This window comes from Bufo gargarizans, chromosome 1 (genome assembly GCF_014858855.1).
Source record: "Bufo gargarizans isolate SCDJY-AF-19 chromosome 1, ASM1485885v1, whole genome shotgun sequence".
NCBI classification, from domain to species: Eukaryota; Metazoa; Chordata; class Amphibia; order Anura; family Bufonidae; genus Bufo; species Bufo gargarizans.
In genome coordinates this window covers 597,162,548-597,187,701 of record NC_058080.1, presented here as the reverse complement: position 1 = coordinate 597,187,701, position 25,154 = coordinate 597,162,548, and the positions used below count along the sequence as shown (strand labels likewise).

The 25,154-nt window shown below is 41.2% G+C and overlaps 1 protein-coding gene across 1 annotated transcript in view; it reads right to left on the bottom strand.

Annotated features, from left to right (window-relative positions):
• FBN2 (fibrillin 2) overlaps positions 1-25,154 on the bottom strand; it is a 340,887-nt gene that overhangs the window by 47,212 nt on the left and 268,521 nt on the right. The window contains exons 33-41 of the mRNA XM_044275860.1: positions 24,962-25,084; positions 22,136-22,261; positions 18,032-18,154; positions 9,873-9,995; positions 6,967-7,128; positions 6,066-6,134; positions 3,894-4,019; positions 3,062-3,187; positions 1,907-2,059 (exon numbers count right to left, since the gene is read on the bottom strand). Of these exons, the coding sequence (XP_044131795.1) occupies positions 1,907-2,059; positions 3,062-3,187; positions 3,894-4,019; positions 6,066-6,134; positions 6,967-7,128; positions 9,873-9,995; positions 18,032-18,154; positions 22,136-22,261; positions 24,962-25,084 (1,131 nt within the window). The remainder of the gene's footprint in view (positions 1-1,906; positions 2,060-3,061; positions 3,188-3,893; positions 4,020-6,065; positions 6,135-6,966; positions 7,129-9,872; positions 9,996-18,031; positions 18,155-22,135; positions 22,262-24,961; positions 25,085-25,154) is intronic.

Here is a 25,154-nt window from a genome sequence, read left to right as displayed (position 1 = left end):
AACTACCTAGACAGCTTTTATGGCTGTGAGGGTAAATGCCTTGCCTCTAATGTGTAGAGGTCATGAGTTCGAATCCCAGGATGAACTTTTCTAAAAGTTTTTTTTTTTTTTTATAAGACTTCTACTGATACCTAGTTTACTGATACCTAGTGTACAACCATACACATGAAAGCTGCCCCAACACACCCAGCTCTGCTACATCCATACACAGTGGGCAAAGTTACCTATAGTAGAAGTCTTATAGCTGTGAGGGCATATGCCTTGCCTCTGATGTGTAGAGGTCATGAGATCGAATCCCAGGAAAAACTTTTCTAAAAGTGTTTTTTTTTTGTCCGCAGCGACACAAATTACAGCATGCTAGATTTTCTGTGCTTTTTTATTTTTTGGAGGGGGGGGTTGCAGTGGATCTTGGGTGAGTTCCCACACTTTTTTTCCCAGGACTTGGCCCCTGCTGGTACCTATTCACAACTGATCGGTGGAGGTCCCGGGGGAAGACCCCACCGATCAGATACTGATGACCCACCCAGAGGATAGGTCATCAGTAGTGTTGAGAAAATCGAAGTCAAACAAATTGACTTTGATCCGAATTTCAGGAAAAATTCTATTCGCTGTGAATCTGAATTTCCTCACCCTTTATGGCAAAGAATCAATTTTCCCTGAAATGGCAGGAAAAACTAAAAAAAATACATACTCACCTCATCCATTTACATGCAAAGTGGCCGTTGCGGCCATCTTGATTGAAAGATACTGCGTGAAATCTCATGCACGGTGACGTATGACTTCACCCTGCCGGCCAGCATAATGAAGTCATCACGTCACCGCGCAAGATTTTGCACGGTATTTTCAATTAAGATGCCCGCGACGCCACTCAAATGGATAACTTGAGTATTTTTATTTATTTTTTACCCTTATTAACCCCTGAAAGGCCTAAATGGTAGCCTCAGATGCCGTGATTAGCGATGAACACGACATCTGAGGGGCTCAATGACGGGGGAGAAGGGGGGTGCGATCGCCGTTCGCCGTCATTGCGCCCACTACATACAAAGAAATGCACTTCGTAACAAAGAAATTTGCTCATCTCTAGTCATCTGTATAAAGATCTCGGAAAACAATTTTAAGGTAAATGAACTTGAAATTGGACAGCTGGTTTATAAAATGCATCCGTTTTTCAATGGGCAACCACTCATTTTGACAGTAATAAGATGTATTTCAGAAACATTTTTTTAATTATTTGGCCTATTTGGCCAAATTGTAAGGGTTAGTTGTAAAGAACAGCTTAAGAACACAAGTGAGTAAGTTCAGAAGACGTATTGCAAAATATAATTGTAAAACTAAAAATAAGACAACATTCTTTAGGATTTTTCTACTTAAAAACTCTCACTTATTTGGTTCATAGACATGGCTATACTATGGCTATATTTTGTACTGATCCATAATAGAGCTTGCCGGAAAAGTCCATGAGGCATCTACTTTACCTCTGATTTCAAAGTGTTTTTCTGTTGGATACATCTGACAAAAATGTAGAATAATCAGTCATACTCCATATATATTGATTTATTCTCCCCTAAAAATATTGCTTTTAGGGGAGAATATCCATAATATCTGTAAATGGACATTTTCTTCCCTCCCCGGACAAAATGGGCGGGGTCTCCCATGGTAGCTGATAATAGGGTGCCTCTTTACCTACTGCACATTGTATGATAACCTACAGTAGAGTTTGGCACACTTGGCCATGCTACAGTACATTGCACCTCAAAAAAATTTAAGGATTAAGCAGTATTTTTTTTTTTCCTGGATTAATAGACCTCTGAAGGGGGAAGAGAATTTGACAAGGCCTAAGACGACGAAGAGTGGAAATGTTAAAGACAGATTTGGAGAAGGAGATTAATGACATCATATTCTGTACCTGTTCCAGGAGTTGGGCATGGTTCACAAGGTTTACTCCAGGCTTTGCCGATATTATATGTACAGCAGCACATCTTTTTTGTGACATTAAAAGGCAGTTCATTCTCACACATGGTTCCATTGTAAGTTCTGTAACAATAACTCTTCCTCATATCTATAACAAATCATAACACATTTTTGCATATATTATTGAAGTAAATTTTTGTTCAGGAACAGTTAATAAACTTGTTCTAAAATTGAATCATAGCAGAAATGTTTTAGCTAAACTTTGTCTCTGTAATTCTTTTAGCATTTTTACTAATTTATATTATCCTAACTAAATACTGTACTTTAACAGACCAATTCACATAATGTTTCACCTTATAACAAGTTTTATGTCTAAGATGATGTAATCTGACCTTTTTCACAATCTGCAATGGTAGCAGTGCTGCAGTGAAGAGCGCTGTCCGCTACAATGTTAAAGGTTCTCTGTAGCTCTGTAGTGCTGACTTCCAACAATGAACAGAACAGCTGACCAGTGCGAATGCAGGGTGCCAGATCCTTGCCGATCAGCTAGTGATGGCCTATCCTGATATTTTGAAAAGATGGAGAACTGCACTCTACTTAATAGGTTCTGGTGCCAACCAAGGGCTGCAAGCAGCCAGTATACATGTAGTAAAGTTGAGGCACACAATATTCAGTGTTGTAATCTCAAAATGATTTATTCATTCAAATCATATAGTAGTTTCATCCGTTTGCCCAATATTTGTTTTAGTGAATGTGAACAGTATTCTTAGACTGGACGTTTCGGTCACATAGGACCATGCATCTAGCGTCCCACATGCCTCTATACCCTATAACAGATAAAAATGTGACCGCAGATGAAGGTCTTATGTGACCGAAACGTCCGGTCTAAGAATACTGTTCACATTCACTAAAAAAATATTGGGCAAACGGATGAAACTACTATATGATTTGAATGAATAAATCCTTTTGAGATTACAACACTGAAAATTGTGTGCCTCAACTTTACTAGGCCTATCCTGATAGGCCATCACTTAAAAATTATGTGAACTGTATGAGTAAAACGATTACATTTCTGAACTTTAATTTCTCCTTTATTTATATGTTAGGACATTTTGCCCATTTGAGCAAAGACTGATTGTCAGTAGCTTACCCATACAAGTGTGTCCACCGTTGACTTGCATGTACTCTGGAGGGCATATGCATGTAAAGTTCCCCAAAGTATTGTAGCATATTCCTGGTCCACAAACTCCGGGATTAGTGACACATTCATCAATATCTAAAGGATAACGCAAGAGACATTCAATATAAAGAAACAAATATGTAGGATAACATGGGTAATAAATACACTTTTCACATATAATTTAGCTTCATGGAAATCCATAATTATTGACTGTGTGTTTGTAAAGACCCCTTTACATTAGCAGGCACAGCAGGTAATCACCAACGATCTGCTTGTACCCGATAACCGTCTGCTCGTCAGAGGAGGTGAGATCTGCATTTACATTCACCTCTGCAGTACAGAGACAAGGAATCACTGCTGTAATCACTTGTTCCCATACTGAATGACTTTTCATGGGTAGTAGATAACTGTTTACACAGGAAGATCTGCTGCCCAGAAATGATGATTTAGGTGACTGCATTAGCGATGCTTTCACCCGAAGAACAAGCGCTTGGTCATTCATTGGGTAACCTGCGGCAGCTTCACACAGGGCAATTATTGGGAATGATTGTTCCTAGGAACACTGTTTCCGAATGACTGCACAGATCATTGGCCCATGTAAAGGGGCCTTACATATCTATTTTATGCCAAAAGAGCCATATTGTAAATATTGCATAGCGTTATGTGACATGTTGAATACTGTATACTACACAGAGGCTACAATAAAAAAATAGTTAAGTGTAAATATTCCCAAAAGGTGCTTCTTTATAGCTTCTGTAAGATGCTTTTATCTTCATCTTCTTCATTTATACAATGCAGTTACCTTCACATATACGAGTTTCCTCACTGAGATAGTAGCCTTGTGGACATTCACACTGGAAGCTTCCAAATGTATTAATACAATTACCACCTTGGCACAGACCTGGTAATTCCTGGCACTCATCAATATCTAAAGTAATAACAAGAATATTGATTAAAAATAGAAATGCAATGTTATTACAAAAATGTGTGCAATAGTTGTTTAGCTGCTTAAATAAAGGAGTTGCCAATGGGGCTGACGAAAAACAACAGAGTGATCTACTCTCCTTTTTTGTCAGTCCCATAGACTTTGAATGGAGTGGCGGGGTGCATGGGTCACCATTCAAACTCCTCCTCACTGCAGTCGTGCATTGAGAAGGAACACGGAACTCAGGACCCTGGTTCTAGTGATCTTTGGGGTCCATAAGTGGTGCCCCAAGCAGTCAGAATCCCCTATCCTGTAATTAGGTGATAAATGTCCTCTGTGCAACACCTTTAAGAGATTTTCCAGGTTTAGGGAAAAAAATAACTTTTTCCAAAAACAGTACCACTTATGTCTAGTGTTGCCGCTAATCCCTATTCAAATGAAAGAGACTAAGCTGCAATACAGACAGAGGGGAATTGTTACTGGAAACAACATAGACTCATTTTCCTCAATACAGAAAACACATTTGCTTAATTATCAACGTATCATCTAATAATTAACTGATTTAAATAAATGAGGTTATTGAACTTGTTTGTACAATACTTTTAGTAATATTTTAATCATAATTTTAAAAGATTGAATAATATTTTGCTAATGTATTTCCACCTAATTTTAATACATGAAAAAGATTCAAGACTAATTGTTTAATACTAAAGTCATTTTTTCATATTCTACTATGTTTCTGTGGATTATATAGTAGAAAGTTCTGTGGACTGTTGTAGCATTGTATCTAGCTGCAGCTGTAGCCTGATTTTACATTGTGCAGGTTTTCTTTTGTGTTATTGCCAAAGTAAAGGTAGTGAAAGGCTTTTTCATTACAAAGGTTTATCCTCAATCCAGAGGATAGGGGATAAGTGTCTGATCAGCAGAAGTGGTCTGAACACTGGGGTCCCCAGTGATCACAAGACCTAAATATAATGTCATGGTTTCTACTTTATATTGTGGGTGATATGCTTATATATACAGTGTTTGCTCAAGTTACAATATTAATTGCTTCCATGATGACCATTGTACAGTATGTGAAAATCATTTTAACTTGAGTCCACAACTCTATTGAAAACCAGTAGCTGGTTCCAAAACCCCCCAAAAATATCAAAAATAAGAAAAAGTGAAGTCCTTACATATAGCAGTCAGGAATAGATGCTGGAAGCTGTAAATCACTTTTTATGGCGGGGGCAGGAGCTTCTTCACCATCTTGCATAGTAGATACACCTGGTATCCAATGGCGCAGCTCCTCCTGGCACAGGCAGGGAGCAGTACAGAACATCCAGTACCACAGAGGAGCTACTAGACAACCAATAAAGGTGTTTTACCAGTGAAATGGCCATTCTGATTGGTTGGATCTGAGTCTGAGGCATTGTATGTTCAGTATAGTTTCAACTTGAATTGTGTGTTAAAAATATTGTCTCCGGAGGCCATCTCAGTGGATTACTGACTTTACAGTCTTTATTATTTTTCTATTTGGAAGCTTCAGGGGCTATCCAACTGTGGAAAAACCCCATACATTACAACTTGCAGTAATTAAAACTTTTAAAATGAAAATATATTTTGCCTTCATGTTCCTCACTTGTTGTGTTTTAAATATTATTATAGTAAATTGTATTCATTATATTTATAATTTAGAATTTGCTGGCCTTTCTCTACATCAGCTGTTTGAAGGATCAGTGGCCCTTGGGTGAGCGCTCTTTATTGTATACCAGATACACCACTAAACATTGTATAGCAGTTGTGCCTGGTATTATAGCTCCATACCATTAGCTTGATTGAGCTGCAGAAAGGCAATAGGACCAATTAACATGACATCACAGACCCCAAAAAGAAGCCAACAGTGTTTACCCAAGCACCTGCTGCCCCTTAGATGATCAGCAGGAGTGCAATGAGTCAGACCACCAATCTGATATCATTGATGTATTCTACACATGGGTAATCAATATTTCAGTCCCAGAAATGTGTTTAATTACCATGACCTACTTTGTTCATGAAAATTCTTACCTTCTAAAAGAATGGTAATAGGGTTAGGTCTGAAGCCTTCTCCTCCAGGGCACAATGTATTATATTCAGCTGGAAACAAAAAATGAGCTTTTTTTTATATAGATTATTCTTTGAGGCTATGATAAATGCTTCTTATATATCATTTTCACCCAGTTAAGTCATTACTCTCTGCTCTGCACCGATGAGGAGCAATCTTCCCCCCATTGTTATCCAAGTCATGTATCCAAGGCCTGTTTAAAAAGTTGACATCCACTAGCTACCTCACATCTGATGGCATTAAAGGCAGAGCTTGCTAAGAGCTCATTTGTATACCCTCTTATACATTCTATGAATACATTTTTGTTTCTACAATGATAGTTTTTCTTTTGATTAGCTCAAAGTGCCATTTCAAAGTTCTTAGCCTGATCAACATACCTGAGAGACCAAATTAAATCTATTCTATATGGTAATCTTTCTGTGAAATACACGCATAGTTTAATGGAGCCAAAATATTGGTGCAAAATGTTTTTTTAGACACAATCCATTTTACCAAAAAGAAAAGATGTTTTCTAAAGTGTCTACACAAGGGGGTAGTTTAAAGGAAAGGAAAATGGTGTTACATGTGATAATATCCATAATATCCCATAAAATGCACCAAAATGTTCTTGCAAATTTTAGTTGTAAACTAATAAAAAAGTATTTTGAAGTTAGACAAAAGCGTCTAAACATGAGCATGACCTATCATACAACATGTGCCACTATAATACATTTGGCATTTTTTTTAATTTACATTGAATTTTAGCCTGAGGGTCAAATGTAGAAATAGATTGAATTGAATTTGCTAAAGTAGAAGACTATGGACTCACTGTGTCATAACTTTCCCCCTGCCCTTAAAACAAATAAGAATGAGATGAGTTCTTACAGCTGTTAACTGGTGGACATATCTCACAAGGGTTTCCCCATGCCCTTCCACGAGAGCAGCAGCATGATGACCGGCTCACACCAACACCAATCTCTGTACTACAGGAGATAGTTCCATCACCACGAGGTCCATAGTTCCGATAACAATTACCCACTCTTGTATCTAAGAAGAAACAGAGGTGATGTTATTGTACAATATATTGAGAATTACAGAGCTTACTGTGTCTGAATGCTGCCCTGTGTTTCTGAATGACTGCCTCCCTTCTGCACCTATTATTTGGCATATACTTTTTCAGGATTAGGGGAACGTTTTATTAGACACCACAGTGAATGAATAGTTGTGATTGTCTGCAAGCTCCACTTACAGCATGACTTTTGGGCTTGCATTCTAACTGTAACACTTGAAAGCATGGGTATAAATAATATTACTGTACTAAAGTATTTGTCATAGCTTAGCTTTATTCCAGGTCAACTTCTGAATAATGTTCTAATTAAATTTTAAGCTTTCAAAAGAAGCCAAACACTTAGCGTCTGCTTCCATGCAGATTTCAATCTGTTAGCATAAAAATGATGGCATCTGGACAGGTCGAGAGATCAGTCATTAATCAGTCATACTTCCAAAAACACTGCTGGCAAACCAGAAAGACTAAATTTAAGAAGACAAACAAATTGGCTACAATATGATTCCTGAAATGTTGGAAAGTTTTTGTATGTCGTGGCATTGCAGAATGACTAGTTAAACAAAAGCAGGTGTGCATATTTCTTTTAATAGAAACACTCCTCCAATATAATATTTTTCTACCAGATTCTCTAGATATGACTACTATCTACATTACATTTAGAACAAAACATGGGCTTAAAGCTATATTCACATGATGGTGGAGAAAAAATAGATGTCAAAAATTGTAAAATGCTCTATTTTTCACAGATGTTTTTTCATGGATGCTTTTCTTGAAAATGGCGATTAATAAGAGCTGCCTTGACTTGTAGGCTGTCGGGCCATGAAAACAGACAAAATAGGAAATGTCCTATTTTTCGACGGAAATTATTCAAGGTCCATTAAAACAATGGATGTGTGACTGCACCTGTAAACTTCAACTGTTTTGAAAATGGCCATGTGACGACGGTTAAAAAAACAGCTGTCACACGGCTATTTTTCATTGTCTTGTGAATATAGCTTAAGATTAAGGCTACACAGGAAATGACACTTAACATCTGACAATTACACCTATTTGCATAGTATACAAAGACTCATATTTATTATTCTATGTAATCCTGATTTTTGTGAAAATTGCACAGGTCAAAAAGTTGCGTTCAATAATGCACTGAAATGGCAACATTTGTCTTCTTATTCCAAAAAAAAGTAAACAAGCATGGCAATACTTAAATTTAGCCTCATTTATCAAAGGGAAAGGTTGAAGGAAAATGACTAGCCCAACTGTATGGATTGTCACAGCAGACATAAAAAGAAAATTCAACAGAAAAATGTGCCAGGTTTAGGGCTTATGCACATGACCGTGATCGGTGCGAGGAACATGGTCCATGTGTCTGTTGGATTTCCTGGACCGACCACAGCTCCCATGAGCTGAACTTACTGTATCATACTGTTTTATGATGCAGTTCATATCTGATTACCAAACTATGAGATACATTCTGTTCAGGGGAGCTGCCTAAAAGATCCAGCACATAAATGGACTGTTTCCCAAGCCAATCACGGTAATGTGCTTGAGCCCTTACTAAGAAGCATTTTAATAAATTGTGCACTTTTCTTGCCAACTACTATCTCATATGTCACACGCAAAATAAGGCAAAATGAATAAATGTGGGGCAATCACATGAAATTGAATGATAGTTACATGGAAATCAGCAATTGTCATGTGTGTAGCCTCATCCTTGGTGTAAATCCAAAATAGGCCATTCGATCTATTGTATTTTTCATACAAAAGCCTGTGTTAAAGGACATTTCACAGAGGCAGATGATAGGGTGAACGCTTGCCATTTCAAAAGCTTATCCCCGATATTTGCCCTATGTATAGGTGGCCAGCAATTATTGTCTGCAGCACATCCCTACTAACACGGGATGGTGTGCCGCCTAAAAACAATAATTTTTATGCAAACATAAAGGATGTTTGTTGCCAGGACATTGTCTTATGTAAGCAGGTGATGTGCTGTCACAAATGACCCTAAGTAGCAAACGATTGTTCATGCAGCTATTTATTTAAGCCACTATCTGCCCATTTAAAGGGTCCTTAAATATGTGAAATGTCTGCTCTGCCAAGATCTTCTAGCAACAACCTCCTTGACTACAACACAAAGACTCACAACACTTTACTCCCTTAAGTTGACAGGGAGCAGATCCATCTCTGGTCTGTAGATATTTAATCTTGCTGGTAAGCTCATGGGAAGGGGTTTACTGTAAAATGGTCCCTGATAATGAAAGGGCTGGTAAATGGGGCACTGTAGCCGTAGCTAGTAATGTAATAGGGCACCATGGCAAGCAATATTAATTATATATTCTGGATTTCGATGACTCTACTATATCAAATAAAAAATGCCCAGAGAAAATGTAATTTTTTTTCTAATTATTGGAGCGTCTTATGGCCTAGAGCATCTCATAGTCTGAAAAATACAGAATTTTGTATTTAAAATTTCTTGTGAATACATTCCTTTAGCGTATCCTAAGGGCCTTAGGCAAAAAAACTATTCTTAAAAAAGCCTCAATATTGTTCATATCCACTAGTTCTACCACTGTTCTAGAAAAAAAAGTTTATGATAAGCTATCAAGCCTATGTTTTCCCCACATTTATTATTGTTTATAGCTTTCTGCATGGCAATAACTTCCACTGGAACCAATGAGTAACCTTTAAAGCTCCTTGAGTAAATGGAGCACTATTAGCATCATCTTACCTACACAGCCCACTCCGGTGGGATTAAGCTGAAAGTCAGGTGGACAGTTGCATTCATATCTTCCAGGAGTGTTAACACAGAAGCCATTAACACAGTTGATTGGATCTGCACACTCATCCACATCTGCAGAAAACAATTAGATGTTACATACTTCTATAAATGTGACCTAGCCTGTCCAGCAGCTGCCCTTTTTCCACTAGACTATCTGCCCTCCTTGTCTTTGTTCTGTAGCTTCTGTATCTGGTGTGTTATCTTATTTTTGGCTCATTTGTTGTTAGTTGTCCTACTAAAATATGTGCTACCCTTATGCCTCATTCACATGTCAGTGTTTTGGTCAGTAAATTCCATCAGTGACCTAGAGCCAAAACCACTCATGGTTTTGGCTCACAATTGCTGATGGAAATCACTTTTAATGAGTCTTTACCTTAGTTCTAATTTGATTAAGAACTCCAATTTCTCATGAAATGTATTCAACAAAATATAGCAACATGCTTGCGAAACCCTTGAAAGACTGCAATTCACAAAATAACTAATAAGTGGCTGCACACAGAAACAAACAGATTAGGCATCTTGGGACACTATATTGCTGAATCTTATTTTTTAGAAAAGCTAGTCCAACCAAGCTTTGGCTCCATGTTCCCAAAGCTGTGCTTCTAGGCCCTAGGTGTCAATACTGTAGCTCCAAGTTCCTAAGTTCCAGTTATGTATCCTGCTCAAGTTCTGTGTTCAGTGACTTAATAAAGGATCTGGTCAAACTATCAAGGTAAAGATTTAACGATCATAAAACATTGCTGTAGAGTATGAGGGGAAAAGGCAAGATGGGTTACCTATGTAGTAGTTCTGATATCCTTTCCAATATCAGCTTTAGTAAATTAGGTTCAGATCATTCTATGGGCATGAAGTAGTAGATGGGCCAGTGGTTTCCTGTAGTTGCTTGGCTATCAGGTACTAACTGTACCTGTCTAATCCTATTGTCCAATGAGGTTTATAATGTATACTTACACCTATTAGCTATAACGTTAAAACCACTTGATTAATATTGTCTAGGTCCCCCTTTTGCCACCAAAAAGGTTCTGATTAGTGTTGATCGAGCACCAAAGTGCTTGGGCCGAACACCTCAGGATGCTCGTATGCTCTACCGAGCACCTGAGTACAATGGAAGTCAATAGGAGAACCAGAGCATTAAACCAGGCACCCCCTGCTCTGAAGAGGGGAGGGTGTCTGGTTCACATGAAAAGGTCAGAAATTGATGGAAACACCACTGAAATGGTTAGTGAACAGGATGGGGAGGATGTCTTGATGCATCTTGGACAACCAGGTCGCTGCTGGGAACATTGTTGTCTGAGTAGTACGCCACTTTTACAGACTGACAATAATACGCACAAAACGAAAGATAAAATCAATTTAGAGGAAAAATTGTTAGGAAACATTCTTTCCTGTACATTTATTTGTATATAAAGTGCAAGTGCTGCCAAAAATTACAAGGAAGAGGCACTCTGATACAACCTGTATATCACATAAAGGAGGGCATTATTCACATTGTGGTACAATTGTTCAGGTAGTGGGACTCCTACACTCATAAAGCCTATGCACTAAGTGAAAGGGCTGCCAAAAATTACAAGGAACCAGAACTCCAATACACCCTTTATTACACATAAAGGAGGGCATCATACACCCTTGAAAAATTAGGATTGATGGTCTGCTGGTTAGCGGACCCTCTAAAAAATTACATGTGAGGGCCTGAATGGTAGCTGACCCTGTAAAACATTGTCGGTGAGGGCCTGCTGGTGAGCTTACCCTGTAAAACATTATATGCGAGGGCCTGCAGGTGAGCTGAAGCTCTTAAAAATTATATGCGAGGGCCTGCAGGTGAGCTGACCCTCTAAAAAATTATATGCGAGGGCCTGCAGGTGAGCTGACCCTGTAAAAGATTGTAGGTGAGGGCCTGCTGGTGAGCTGACCCTCTAAAAAATTGCATGCAAGGACCTGCAGGTGAGCTGACCCTGTAAAACATTTTATGCGAGGGCCTGCAGGTGAGATGACCCTCTAAAAAATTATATGCGAGGGCCTGTAGGTGAGCTGACCCTGTAAAACATTATATGTGAGGGCCTGCAGATGAGCTGACCCTCTAAAAAATTATATGCGAGGACCTGCAGGTGAGCTGACCCTGTAAAAGATTGTAGGTGGGGGCTGGCTGGTGAGCTGACCCTGTAAAACATTATATGCGAGGGTCTGCAGGTGAGCTGACCCTGTAAAGCAGTATATGAGAGGGCATTCTATGCAACGATTAAGCCTGTTGATATGATGGAAGAGGAGGAGGAGGATGAGAAAAGGAAGATTCAACCATATACTCTTGTTTGTGGTGGAAGGGGTGCATGGGAATACAGTGTATTCAGTACATTATAAACAACACATTTAAAGTGCCTTTATGTTTATCAGCTTTCCTCTGGTGGAGTCAAAAAGTCATAGTCAATCCAGGCCTTGTTCATTTTTAAAGGAGTCAAACTGTCAGCATTTTCAGTTGACAGGCGGATACGCTAATCTGTTATAATGCCACCAGCAGCACTAAATACCCGCTCAGACAAAACGCTGGCGGCAGGGCAGGCCAGCACCTCCAAGGCGTAGAGCGCCAGTTCGTGCCACGTGTCCAGCTTGGACACTCAGTAGTTGTAAGGCAGTGAGGGATAATTGAGGATGCTGACATGGTCTGCTATGTACTCCTTCACCATCTTCCAAAATGTTTCCCTCCTTGCGAAAGTAGGCCGAGCATCAGGGTGAGGGTGCTGGAGGGGTGTTATGAAACTGTCCCAGGCTTTGGAGAGTGTTGCCCTGCCTCTGTTGGAACTGCTGTGTGTTCCCCTTGTCTCCCCTCCTCGGTTGGCCAAGAAACTACGGACTCTGCCGCCAGTGTTGTCAGATGGAAATTTCTGGAGCAATTTTTCAAGAGAACGTTTTGCTCGTCCTCTCCACCAGAAGAATGAGAGATGAGAAGTTCACTTTGTAGCGGGGGTTAAGAAGGGTAAACAACCAGTAATCTGTGTTGTCTAAAATGCGTATAATGTGCGGGTCGCTGGAAAGGCAGCCTAACATGAAGTCAGCCATGTGTGCCAGAGTAGCAAAAGGCAAGACTTTGCTGTTGTCATCAGAAGGATGACTCTCAATCTCTTCATCCTCTTCCTTCTCTTCTGCCCACCCACGCTGAACAGATGGAATTAAACTTCTATAGGTACTACCCTCTGTAGCGGAGGGAACCGTCTTCTGCTCCTTCTCCTCTTCATCGTCCAATTCGCGCTAAGAAGACAAACTGAGGGTGGTCTGGCTATCACCCTGTGTAATGTCTTCCACCATTTCCACCTCTTCCACATGCATTGTCCTTAATTGTGAGCAGCGAGCGTTTGAGTAGACACAGAAGTGGGATGGTTACGCAGATAATAGGGTTAATCTCACAAGGGTCAGACATCCATGCCCACTCCCAGCTGGTATTCCACTACTGCCCCCTTCTGCTCACAAAGCCTGGCCAACATGTGGAATGTCAAGTTCCAGCGCATGCTCACGTCGCACAACAGCCGTTGAGCTGGCAATTTCCAGCGCTGCTGCAGAGTTGACAGACTGGCTAAAGCGGTCGATGACTTGCAAAAATTTGCACACACGTGGCGCACCTTCAGCAGTAGCTCAGACAAATTGGGGTAGGTTTTAGAAACCGCTGAACCACTAAGTTTAAGACGTGGGCTAGGCATGGGATGTATGTGAGCTTGCCAAGCTCCAAAGCCGCCACCAAGTTACGGCCATTATCAGACACAACCATGCCTGGTTCTAGGTTGAGTGGCGAGAGCCACAGCTCAGTCTGGTCTCTTATCCCCTGCCACAGCTCTGCGGCGGTGTGCTTTTTGTCCCCTAAGCATGTCAGCTTCAGCGCGGCTTGTTGCCGCTTCCCCACTGCAGTGCTACACTGCTTCCAGCTACCGACTGATGTCTGACTGGTGCTGCACGTGGATAATTTGGAGATGGAAGTGGATTAGGAGGTGGAGGAGGAGAAGTGGGGGTTGGAGCCACTAACGTAGGTGCTGGCAGAAACGCTGATCGATGTAGGGCCTGCAATCCTTGGCATCGGTAGCACTTGTGCCATCCCAGGATATGACTTTCTCCCAGCCTCCACAACGTTCACCCAGTCTGCCGTCAGGGAAATGTAGTGTCCCTGTCTGAATTCACTTGTCCATGTGTCCATGTTTAAGTGGACCTTCCAAGTAACTGCGTTGGTCAGGGCACATGTGATGTTACAAGACACATGTTGGTGCAAGGTGGGTACGTAAAAATAGTGGTGGCTGGGGACTGCGTAACGCAGGAGGGCCGCCGACATCAGGCTGCGAAAGACATCAGTGTCCACAAACCCAAATGGAAACATTTCCAGGGCCAGTAATTTGGAAAGTTGCACATTTAGTGCCATGGCCTGTGGGTGGGTGGCTGGGTATTTGCACTTGCGTTCAAATGCCTGGGGTAAGGACATTTGTACACTGTGCTGGGACATGGACGTGCATGTGGTTATTGATGGTGCTTGAGAAGGTCCAGGTGCAGGGCGGGAGGCATCCGGGCCTGCGCCTTCGACAGGGGATATGCCAGCATGCAACACAGGGAAATAGGAGGCAGTGGTGTGACCGGCAGACACAGATTGTGGACCCAGGCATTGGTCCCACTTATTAGGGTGCTTGGATGCCATGTGGCGGATCATGCTGGTGGTGGTGAGTTTGCTAGTGTTCATTCCCCGCCTCATTTTGGTATGGCACAATTTGCAAACTACTATTCTTTTGTCGTCTGCACTTTCATCGAAAAAGCGCCATACTGCAGAACACCTACCCCTTGGCAAGGGAGATTTCCGCAAGGTGGTGTTCCGTGGAACAGTTGCGGGTCTGTTTGGTGTGGCCTGCCTTCTCCCTTTTGCCACTCCACTGCTTCTTGCAGCCTGTTGCGGTGCAGCAGATCCCTCCCCCTCTGTACTGCTGTCCTCACTCGGCTTTCCACCTTCCCAGATTGGGTCAGTGACTTAATCGTCCACCACCTCCTCTTCCACTTCCTCACTCTGCTCACCCTCCTGATTTGTTGACCTAACCACAACCTCAGTGATTGAGAACTGTGTGTCATCCTCTTCATCAACCTCTTGAGACAGTAATTGACATTTACTTATTGGCAACTGTGTCTCATCATCATCCACCTCATTAAACAGTAATTGCCGTTCCCCACTGTCATCTCCTGTGACTGTCAATGCTCACGAGTTGGGAATCAGGGCACAAGATCTGTCCCTCTTCAAGCGTGCTTGGCAAGAGGGCCAAATCAATGAATGGCGCTGAAAAAAGCTCCTCGGAATATCCAAGTGTGGGATCACTTGTTTGCCCAGACTCTCCATGGTTAGAGGAAGGAGGATCAGGGTGAGGATTGTGTTGAGCAGACTTTTGGCTACTGAGACTGGACCTGGTCGAAGACAGGGTGGTGCTTAAGCGACTGAAAGCATTATCTGCTGCAATCCAACCGACCACCTGGTCGCACTGGTCTGACTTCAAGAGTGGTGTCCTGCACCGCCCTGCAAACTGGGACATGAAGCTAGGTATTGTAGATGATTGTTTTTCTTGTGCTCTGGCAGCAGGCACAGTTTCACCGCGCCCAGGGCTACGGCCTCTGCGTGCACCATCAGCATCATGGCCACTGCCCTGTCCCTTACTGCTCGCCTTCTTCATATTAAATGTTATATATGCTTCAAAGTCTGTCACACATACAGGAGCGTAGGATTTGGAAGTGTATGCGCAAACAAATTTAAAAATGTATTTGTGATGTGGAAACGTCACACAGGAGATATACCGCAGATAATGTCAATGCTGTCACCAGCGGCTAATAAAAAATTACAGGGAATGTCACAGGTATTTGGGATGAGGAAACGTTATAAAGGAGAGGTACAACTGGTAATGTCACTGTCCGCAGCGTCTACGAAAAAAGTACACTGTATGTCACAGATAAATTTTTTCTGCGCTACACGTTACACTGCGGGTGTGGCACTGGTAATGTCACTGTCAGAAGCGGGCACTGTCTATTGAAAAAGTACACTGTATGTCACAGATGCATTTTTGTAGTGCACACGTTTCACTGCAGATGTGGCACTGGTAATGTCACTGTCAGAAGTGGACACCGTCTATAGAAAAAGTACACTGTATGTCACAGATATTGTTTGGATGCACACACTTTACACTGGAGATGTGGCGCAGCTAATTACACTGTCCGCAGCAGACACCGTCTATGGAAAAAGGACACTGGATGTCACAGATATTTTTTGGATGTGCACACTTTACAATTGAGATGTGGTGCAGCTAATGTCCCTGTCTGCAGTGGACACCCTCTACGGAAAAAGGACACTGGATGTCACAGATATTTTTTAGGATGCACACACTTTACACAGGAGATGTGGCGCAGTTAATGTCACTGTCCGCAGCGACCTAACTATTGCACGCTATTTAGCGCAGGATGCGCTAAAATAGATATTGCTGCTGCCACACACAACAATATTCCTTAAAAGGACTTTTGGATCTGTTAAGTTTTATCAATTTAGCACAGGTTGTGCAAAAAATATATAATGCTGCTGCCACACACAATAGTCCTTAAAAGGACTTTTGAGTCTCTGAAAAGTTTTTCAAATAAAATTATTCCTATATCACTCCCTACACTGTCTGTCCCTTCCTCAGCACAGCTCTCCCTTACTAAGACTGAGCCAAACACGCATCATCGGATGCTATATAGCACCCGATTACGCGTTCCGGCCAGACAATCACTCTAAAGCCAGTAACCAACATGGCTACGGCACTACAGTGAGGGCAGTACTTACCTGCACGTTTATTTGCTGCATAGCAGCCAAGAAATGTGCGGGGAGGAGACTCGAGCATTGCGCTCGAGCACATGTGGTATTCGGCCGAATACCGCCATGTGCCGAGCATCGAGATGCTCGAGCCGAACTGGTGTTCGGCCGAGCATGCTCGATCAACACTAGTTCTGATTCAAGAAGTCATAGATGTCACAAGACCTCTGAATTTGTTCTGCATTAAAGTGGTTTTACAGGATTATGATATTGATGGCCTATCCTCGGGATAGGTCAACAATATCAGATTGGTGGGGGTCCGACTTGTGGTTCCCCAGAACTTAGCTGTGTAAGGAATCTGTGGCATTTACTGGTGCTCTGTTGAGCGCCGTGGCTTTTTTGCAGCTTACCAAGCACAGCACCATCAATTTGATAGCAGTTTCCTTGGTGAGATAGGCTAAGCATCGGCCCCAGGTGGCAGGGCTAACAGAAACTGCTGAGCAGGCTGGAGCTCCACTGTTTCCCTGGCTCCCATGGCAGAAAATGGGAGTTACATAAAGAGCATAGCGGAACGAGTTACACTGCTTCTGTAACTCTAGAGTTACAGAAATATTTGCATAGCTCCCAGCCACTGTAATGAGAGCTACAGAAACAGTGGAGTGCCAACGCACTCAGCAGTTTCCGTAAGCCCGGCCATCTGGGCAAGGCACTTAGGCCCATCTCGCCATGGAAATAACGAGATGGGATAACCCCTTTAAAGCATACTATATATTAATTACTATATAATGATATAAAGATGGTATAAGCAAAAAGTAAGAAAAAACAATAGTAGTTATGTGTATGTTGAGTCTATACCAAAGGCCTCTTTCACACGACCATATGGCTTTTTTAGTGTTTTGCGGTACGTTTTTCACGGATCCGTTGTTCTGTTTTTTTGGTTTCCGTTGTGTTTCCATTTCTGTTCCATTTTTCCGTTCCGTTTTTACGTATGGCATATACAGTATACAGTTATTACATAGAAAAAATTGGGCTGGGCATAAAATTTTCAAAAGATGGTTCCGCAGAAACGGAACATATACGTTAGACACATGGATGCATTTCCGTACGTGTTCCGTTTTTTTTGCGGACCCATTGACTTGAATGGAGCCACGGAATGTGATTTGCAGGCAATAATAGGACATGTTCTATCTTTGCGTAACCATTGAAATGAATGGTTCCGTGAGGACACTAGCTGATGGCCTTGGTTTTGAGACAAGCAAGAAATATCTCAGCCTTTCTTATTTCTGTCATATGGCCACGAAGTAAAATCATTACCTATGATACATACCTGTGCAATTTCCTCCTGAACGGTCCAACTCATAACCATCATCACAGACGCACTGAAACATGCCTGGAAGATTCCGACAGGTTCCAAACACACAAATATTCTCGAAATAACACTCATTAATATCTAAAGGAAGTAATACAAAATAAAGTTACTTTCGTGTTACCATGTGCATGTAGAATAAAAGTTTGCAAACACTTCCATGTGCATACCCTCTTACTCTTTAACTGTTTCCACATTTTTATCTTTTTTCCAAGGGTTACACTTATGTCATGCAATGTGTCTTCAAGGGGTTGTCCAGGCTACAGATACTGATCACCTATTCTCGGGATAAGTCATCAATATCAGATTGATGGGGTCCAACACCCTGCACCCCCGCCGATCAGCTGTTTTGGGCATCCAAAACACGGAAAACTATACAGTGTATGGAGTAGAACTGAAGGCTCTGTATACTATGTAGTTTCTGTCATTACGATCTACTGGAGCTTCATGCTGCAGTATCCCAACATGACCAATACACAGTGGTCTGAAAAAGCTGATCGGTGGATGTGCTAGATTTCGGAGCCCACCAGTCTGATATTGCTACCTATCCTGAGAATAGGCCATCAATATTCACAGCCTGGAAGAAACCTTTAAATAAAGTGTTATATCTAAAAAGCATCAGAAACATTCTAGACTTATATATTGTGTTATGCTAGGCAAATAATACAAATGTGTTATTATATTCAGCTCATTTCCGTTTCATGAAAATAAATATCAATTTTGTTTGAGATTCTTAAACTAAGAAGAAAATAATATTGAGTGCTCTCATTTGTCAGTTATGATATGGTACCCAAGCAATTTCTTCTACAAAATAAGACATCTTCACACATACACATATCTGTTTTTTAGTTCAATTCAAGGTCTAAAAAGTTAAAATTATTTTAAGGGATTGTCTCACGTCAGCAAATGCCATTTGTCATGTAGACACTGTTAAAACAAGGCACTTACTAATGTATTGTGATTATCTACATATATCCCCTCCTTTGCTGGCTTGATTAATTTTTTAATTGCATTATACACTGCTCATTTTATTTCTAGGGGTTACAACCACTGCTGCAGCGTAAACATGAGATGACCGAGATGGCAACTGTGGCACATGCATCCCTATGCACATTCCCACTGTTCCGGCCATCAGAGGAGGTTGTAGCCTTTTCCTATAGTTTACAAGCAGGGCCATCACTGCTGGATTGCAGGGTGGTAGTAACCCCTGGAATCGAGCAGTGTATAATGTGATTGAAAAATGAATCATGCCAGCAAAGGAGGCAATATGGACAATTAGATATGTCTGACCCAGGAAGAAGTGCAGCAGAATCTTGAAAAGATTAAAATAGACAAATCACCGGGTCTAGATGGCATACACCCACGTATCCTAAGAGAATTAAGTAATGTTTTATATAGACCCTTATTTCTGATATTTAAGGACTCTATAATGACAGGGAGTGTTCCACAGGATTGGCTATTAGTAAACGTGGTGCCAATAATCAAAAAGGGGTAAAAAACAGCCTGAAAACGATATGCCTGTAAATCTAATATCTGTCATGGGTAAACTATTTGAGGGTTTTCTAAGAGATGTTATTCAGAAGTATCTCAATGAAAATATGCGAATAATGCTGTATAAGTATGGCTTCATGAGGTATCGGTCCTGCCATACTAATTTAATCAGTTTCTATGACGAGGTACATTCTAGACTTGACTAGGGTAAGTAAATGGATGTTATATATCTTGACTTTTTCAAAGCATTTGATACTGTATGACATAAAAGGTTAGTATATAAAAAGAGTATGCTTGGACAGGGGAAAATGTCCGTATGTGGGTAAGTAACTGTCTAACAGAGGGTGGTTATTAACACTACATACTCAGATTGGGGCACCGTCATCAGGGGTACCCCAGGGGTACTGATCCATCTGCTACAGATGGATCTGGATAGATAGGAGCTTGGGCAGAGAAGTGTTAGAAGAGGTTTAAAGGGAAAAAAAATGAAAAATTGCTTTGGGGAAGCCTCATGGGTCATAGACACATTGGGCAGGTGGGGATCCAATTGAATTACATGGAAAAGTTTTTTAGGCATGCTCTGTGACCCTGTGCAGAGGTCATTGCACAAGGAAAGAATAGATAAGATTTGAAAATCACCCATTGTGAATTGAGGATCCTGACTTCTTTATACACAGAGATGATATAATTACAGGAAGGATCAGAATGAGTTAACTGCAGTAAAGTAAGGCTACTTTCACACTTGCGTTCGGAGCGGATCCGTCTGGTATTTGTACAGACGGATCCGCTCCTATAATGCAAATGATGGTATCCGTTCAGACGGAACCGTTTGCATTATATTTCACTTAAAAAGTCGAAGTACAATTTGTATTCAGACGGATCCGTCCAGACTTTACATTGAAAGTCAATGGGGGGCGGATCCGTTTGAAAAATGCACCATGTTGTGTCACCTTCGAACGGATCCGCTCCCATTGACTTCCATTGTAACTCTGGACGGATCCGTTTGCCTCCGCACGGCCAGGCGGACACCCGAACGCTGCAAGCAGCATTCGGGTGTCCGCCTGCTGAGCGGAGCGGATGCCAAGTGGAGCCATACTGATGCATTCTGAGCGGATCCGCATCCACTCAGAATGCATTAGGGCTGGACGGATCCGTTCGGGGCTGCTTGTGAGAGCCTTCAAACGGAACTCACAAGCGGAGCCCCGAACGCTAATGTGAAAGTAGCTTAATCTGTACAAACCAAGATGTGGCACTAATTATTAGACATAGTGGCCTGTGCAAAAACTGCAGGATTTTTGGTTTTAGATTAAATATAAAAAGTGACATGGAAAATTAAAAATATAAAAATTATTTAAAAATGTTAAACACAAGAAGGTGATTTAAACAGCAGGTCATTTTCTGACGACATATTCCCTTTGACACTGACAAATGTAAGGTTATGCACATGGGAAGGAATAATGCAAGTTACCCATACATACTAGTAAAACACTGGGTAACACTAACATAGAAAAATAATTTTAGTGGACAGCAAACCTAACTGTAGAAACCAGTGTCAGGCAGCTGCTGCCAAGGCCAATAAGATAATGGGTTGCATGAAAAGGCGCATAGATGCCTGTGATGAGAACATAGTCCTACCACTTTACAAATCATTAGTCAGACCACACATGGAGTACTGTGTACATTTCTGGGCTCCTGTAAACAAGGCAGACATAGCAGAGCTGGAGAGGGTTCAGAGGAGGGCAACTAAAATAATAAGTGAATGGGTGGACTACAGTACCCAGAAAGATTATCAAAATTAGGGTTATTCACTTTAGAAAAAAGACGACTGAGGGGCAATCTAATAACCATGTACTGTATGAAGATATCAGGGGTCAGTACAGAGATCTCTCCCATCATCTATTTATCCCCAGGACTGTGACTGTGACGAGGGGGACATCCTCTGCGTCTGGAGGAAAGAAGGTTTGTACACAAACATAGAAGAGGATTCTTCACGGTAAGAGCAGTGAGACTATAGAACTCTCTGCCTGAGGAGGTGGTGCTGGTGAGTTCACTAAAATATTTCAAGAGGGGCCTGGATGTATTTCTGGAGCGTAATAATATTACAGGCTATAGCTACTAGAGAGGGGTCGTTGATCCAGGGAGTTATTCTGATTGCCTGATTGGAGTCGGGAAGGAATTCCCCCCCCCCCCCTAAAATAAGGAAAATAGGCTTCCACTTTATAGGGTTTTTTGTCTTCCTCTGGATCAACTTGCAGGATAACAGGCTGAATTGGATGGACAGATGTATTTTTCAGCCTTACAAACCATATTACTATGTTACAGTACATTAGTAAGTGCCTTTGCATAATAAATGCCATTTGCCGAAGTGAGGCAACCCCTTTAAGAGCTGAAATTACTCTAATGTCCACTTGTAAATTTCTAAATGCTTCTAGTCCATCGGGAAGGATCAGATATTGTATTACTTTACCTACTGCTCCCAGGTTGATGTCCTTCCAAGCATTCCATATAACTTCTATTTAACAAGTTCAACCCAAATGTTAAGTAGCTGGAATAAAAAAAAAGTCACGGACTTACCTTGGCAGGATTTACTGTCTGGAGCTGGAGTGAAGCCCATCTCACATTCACATCTAAACGAACTGGGAATATTCAAACATTGTCCATTCTCACACAGATTAACATTTTCCGCACACTCGTCAACATCTGTGTGTGACAAGAAGAAATGGTGACCTGCGACATTCCACCCTCAAACACTGTTTAATAATAAAGGACATTTTTCTTTCTGCTTTCAACAGAAGATTAAGGCAAATGGCCAGTGACCAGACACCATGACCTGAAACATAACACCTCTTGCTTTTTTGTTGAATAGGACAGTTGAACATATGTATAGTAAATCTGATCTTCAACAACTGTTTCTTTTTGGCCACCAATTTGTCTCTGGTTTTACATAAAGCAAGCTTGTGTATCAGGTAATCCATCATAGCAATGGTTCTTTGCTTTGGTTGGTAAAGTTCTCTTTTATACTTGAAAGTAACAATGATAATCTCTACTGAGTAAAGGTGTTATGTCACCATTAAATGTTATGGCTAATTCATAAATGACTAACCAACTGTATGGAAGGGTTATTCTCCTATTGTAGGGCAAAGCTGCACTATAATTACATTAATTAGTTGCTTCATTCTGGAGAAAGAGTAATTTTAATCCATATGCAAAAAAACAATTGCATCTCCCCGTTGCGCGGATCAAAACATCTGGCGATGGGGGGAGCAGCCAATAGAAGGTGGTGACGGGGAGATGCAGTGGTGGCCATGCGGTGATCAGGAGCTACGCGGGTGCTGGAGAACTGGATAAGTATAATCTATATGAGGGACCCAAGCATTGGGAGTCATGTTTTAGACATTGGATAACCCCTTTAAGTGCACTGAGGGTTGGCACAAGCCACACTGTGCACATTTGCTCCTCCTGTTTCTATGACCATCCCCTCCCTCTCTTTCTTGATTGACATGGCTAGTTGCTCCTTCAGTGCACTTCTGCTCATTTGCATATGGATTAAAAGTACTTTTTCTTGAGAATGAAGCAACAGATCGCTAAGTGAAAACATCATTACATTCAGCTGAGAAGTCATTGTGCATGGGTTAAAAATGAATGTCCTGGTGACAGATTCCCATTAAGGAAGTCCATTTTTCTGCTCTGTCATTGAAGCTGTGATGAATCCCTCAAATGACAAACATCAGTGTTGTCTGACATATCCCACTGACTTATAATGAAGTCCATCATTTTTCTGTCATTGTGCCCATCATTTCCCCCAAAAAAGTAATGTTGCTTGATGTATTTTTTTCTTGCATTTATGAGGTGACATGCGACAGAGGCTCCTGACAAAGCCTCCAGTGCAGATGTAAATCCAGTCAAAACCATATTTTATGTCTAAGGCTGTGTCATGTATTCGCCATATCTGCAGAATGTACTCATCATGTATCTTATTCTGATTAAAGTCCACATAAGTCTGGCCCCTCAATAGAATATACAGTTTTTTTATTGCATTCATAGTTTTCAATAATCAGATGTATCATTTAAAGGGTTTGGCCAACCTAAAAACAAATGTAAAAGACCACTCTGCTTAAAACTGAAATAGCCTGTATCTGGCATGTATCTGTATTCCTTACTTTTACATTGATCAGGCTTTCTGCTCCCTTTTATTTCCTGTTGCTACATACGGTATTCCCACATTGCAGCATCAGGTGGCTGTTATCCCCATGACTCCATGACTCCAAGGCCAGTAAGTCTAGACCACAGCATATATGTTTCCGTATAGAAAGCAAAGCTGGACAGAGAGTAGTGTGGGTCTGCAGTTGTCATGGGCCCCTTGTTATTCACTATAGCCATTTTTTTCTGCAATCCCTGCAATTGAATTTTAGTAAATTCTGCTCCTGAAAGACTGACCATGGGCCCTCAAACACTATTCAAATGCTATAGTGGTCAAGACGAAGAAATACCAAATAAGCTTAACTTTACAATCTTTTAGACAGTATATACTGCAATGAAAACTGTATAAGGCTACTTTCACACTAGCGTTAATATTTTCCGGTTTAGATCTGTCATAGGGTCTCAATACCGGAAAAAAAACGCTTCCGCTTTGTCCCCGTTCATTGTCAATGGGGACAAAACGTAACTGAACAGAAGGGAATGCTCCAAAATGCATTCTGTTCGGTTTGGCTGCGTTCTCATACCGGAGAGCAAACAGCAGCATGCTGCGGTTTGCTTTCCATCCTGTAATGGGGACGGATCCAGGACGGGGGACACAATAGAAAATGGGTCCGTCCCCCATTGACTTTCAATAGAGTTCATGACGGATCCATCTTGGCTATGTTAATGATAATACAACCGGATCCGTTCATAACGGATGCAGATGGTTGTATTATCAGTAACGGAGGCATTTTTGCTGAACCCTGCCAGATCCAGCAAAAACGCTGGTGTGAAAGTAGCTTAATAAGGTAATTTTCATTGCTTTAGGGGACACAGTTATTAAGACTGGTGTTTTAGAGACTGTTCTTAAAATACCCCTAAGCTGGCATTGGTAAAGTTATGAAGAGGCGTCCTAGCTGTCTTACATTTAGACCTTTTTTTTACACCAGGAACAGGCATAGAAAATGATAAATGAGATGAGCCTGCCATTCCGTCCCCTTCTCCGCCTGCGCCATGCCCAAATTTTTAGACCTGGAGTGATCAGGGAGAAATTGCAGAGTGTGGCGCAACTAGCTGTTTAGCTAATATAGGCGTATTTCAGCTTAATAAATGACCCCCTAAGTCGATTAGTATCTTCAGTCATATAGTAATTATTGTGTCTTATAAGTAAAAAAAAAGCATCTACAATAAGAAAAAACAAGAAATAACAGTTAGTTTTACCTGAACATGTAAATCCATCGCCAGTATAGCCTTCAAGGCAAGAGCACTTGTATGAGCCTGGGGTGTTTAGACAATGGGCAGAAATGCTGCACCGGTGAGTTCCGTTGGCGCATTCATCAAGGTCTACATGCAAAGAAAGTTGTTAGCTGAACAGTGTATGAACATATGCATACAGAGTTTGTAATTATTATAC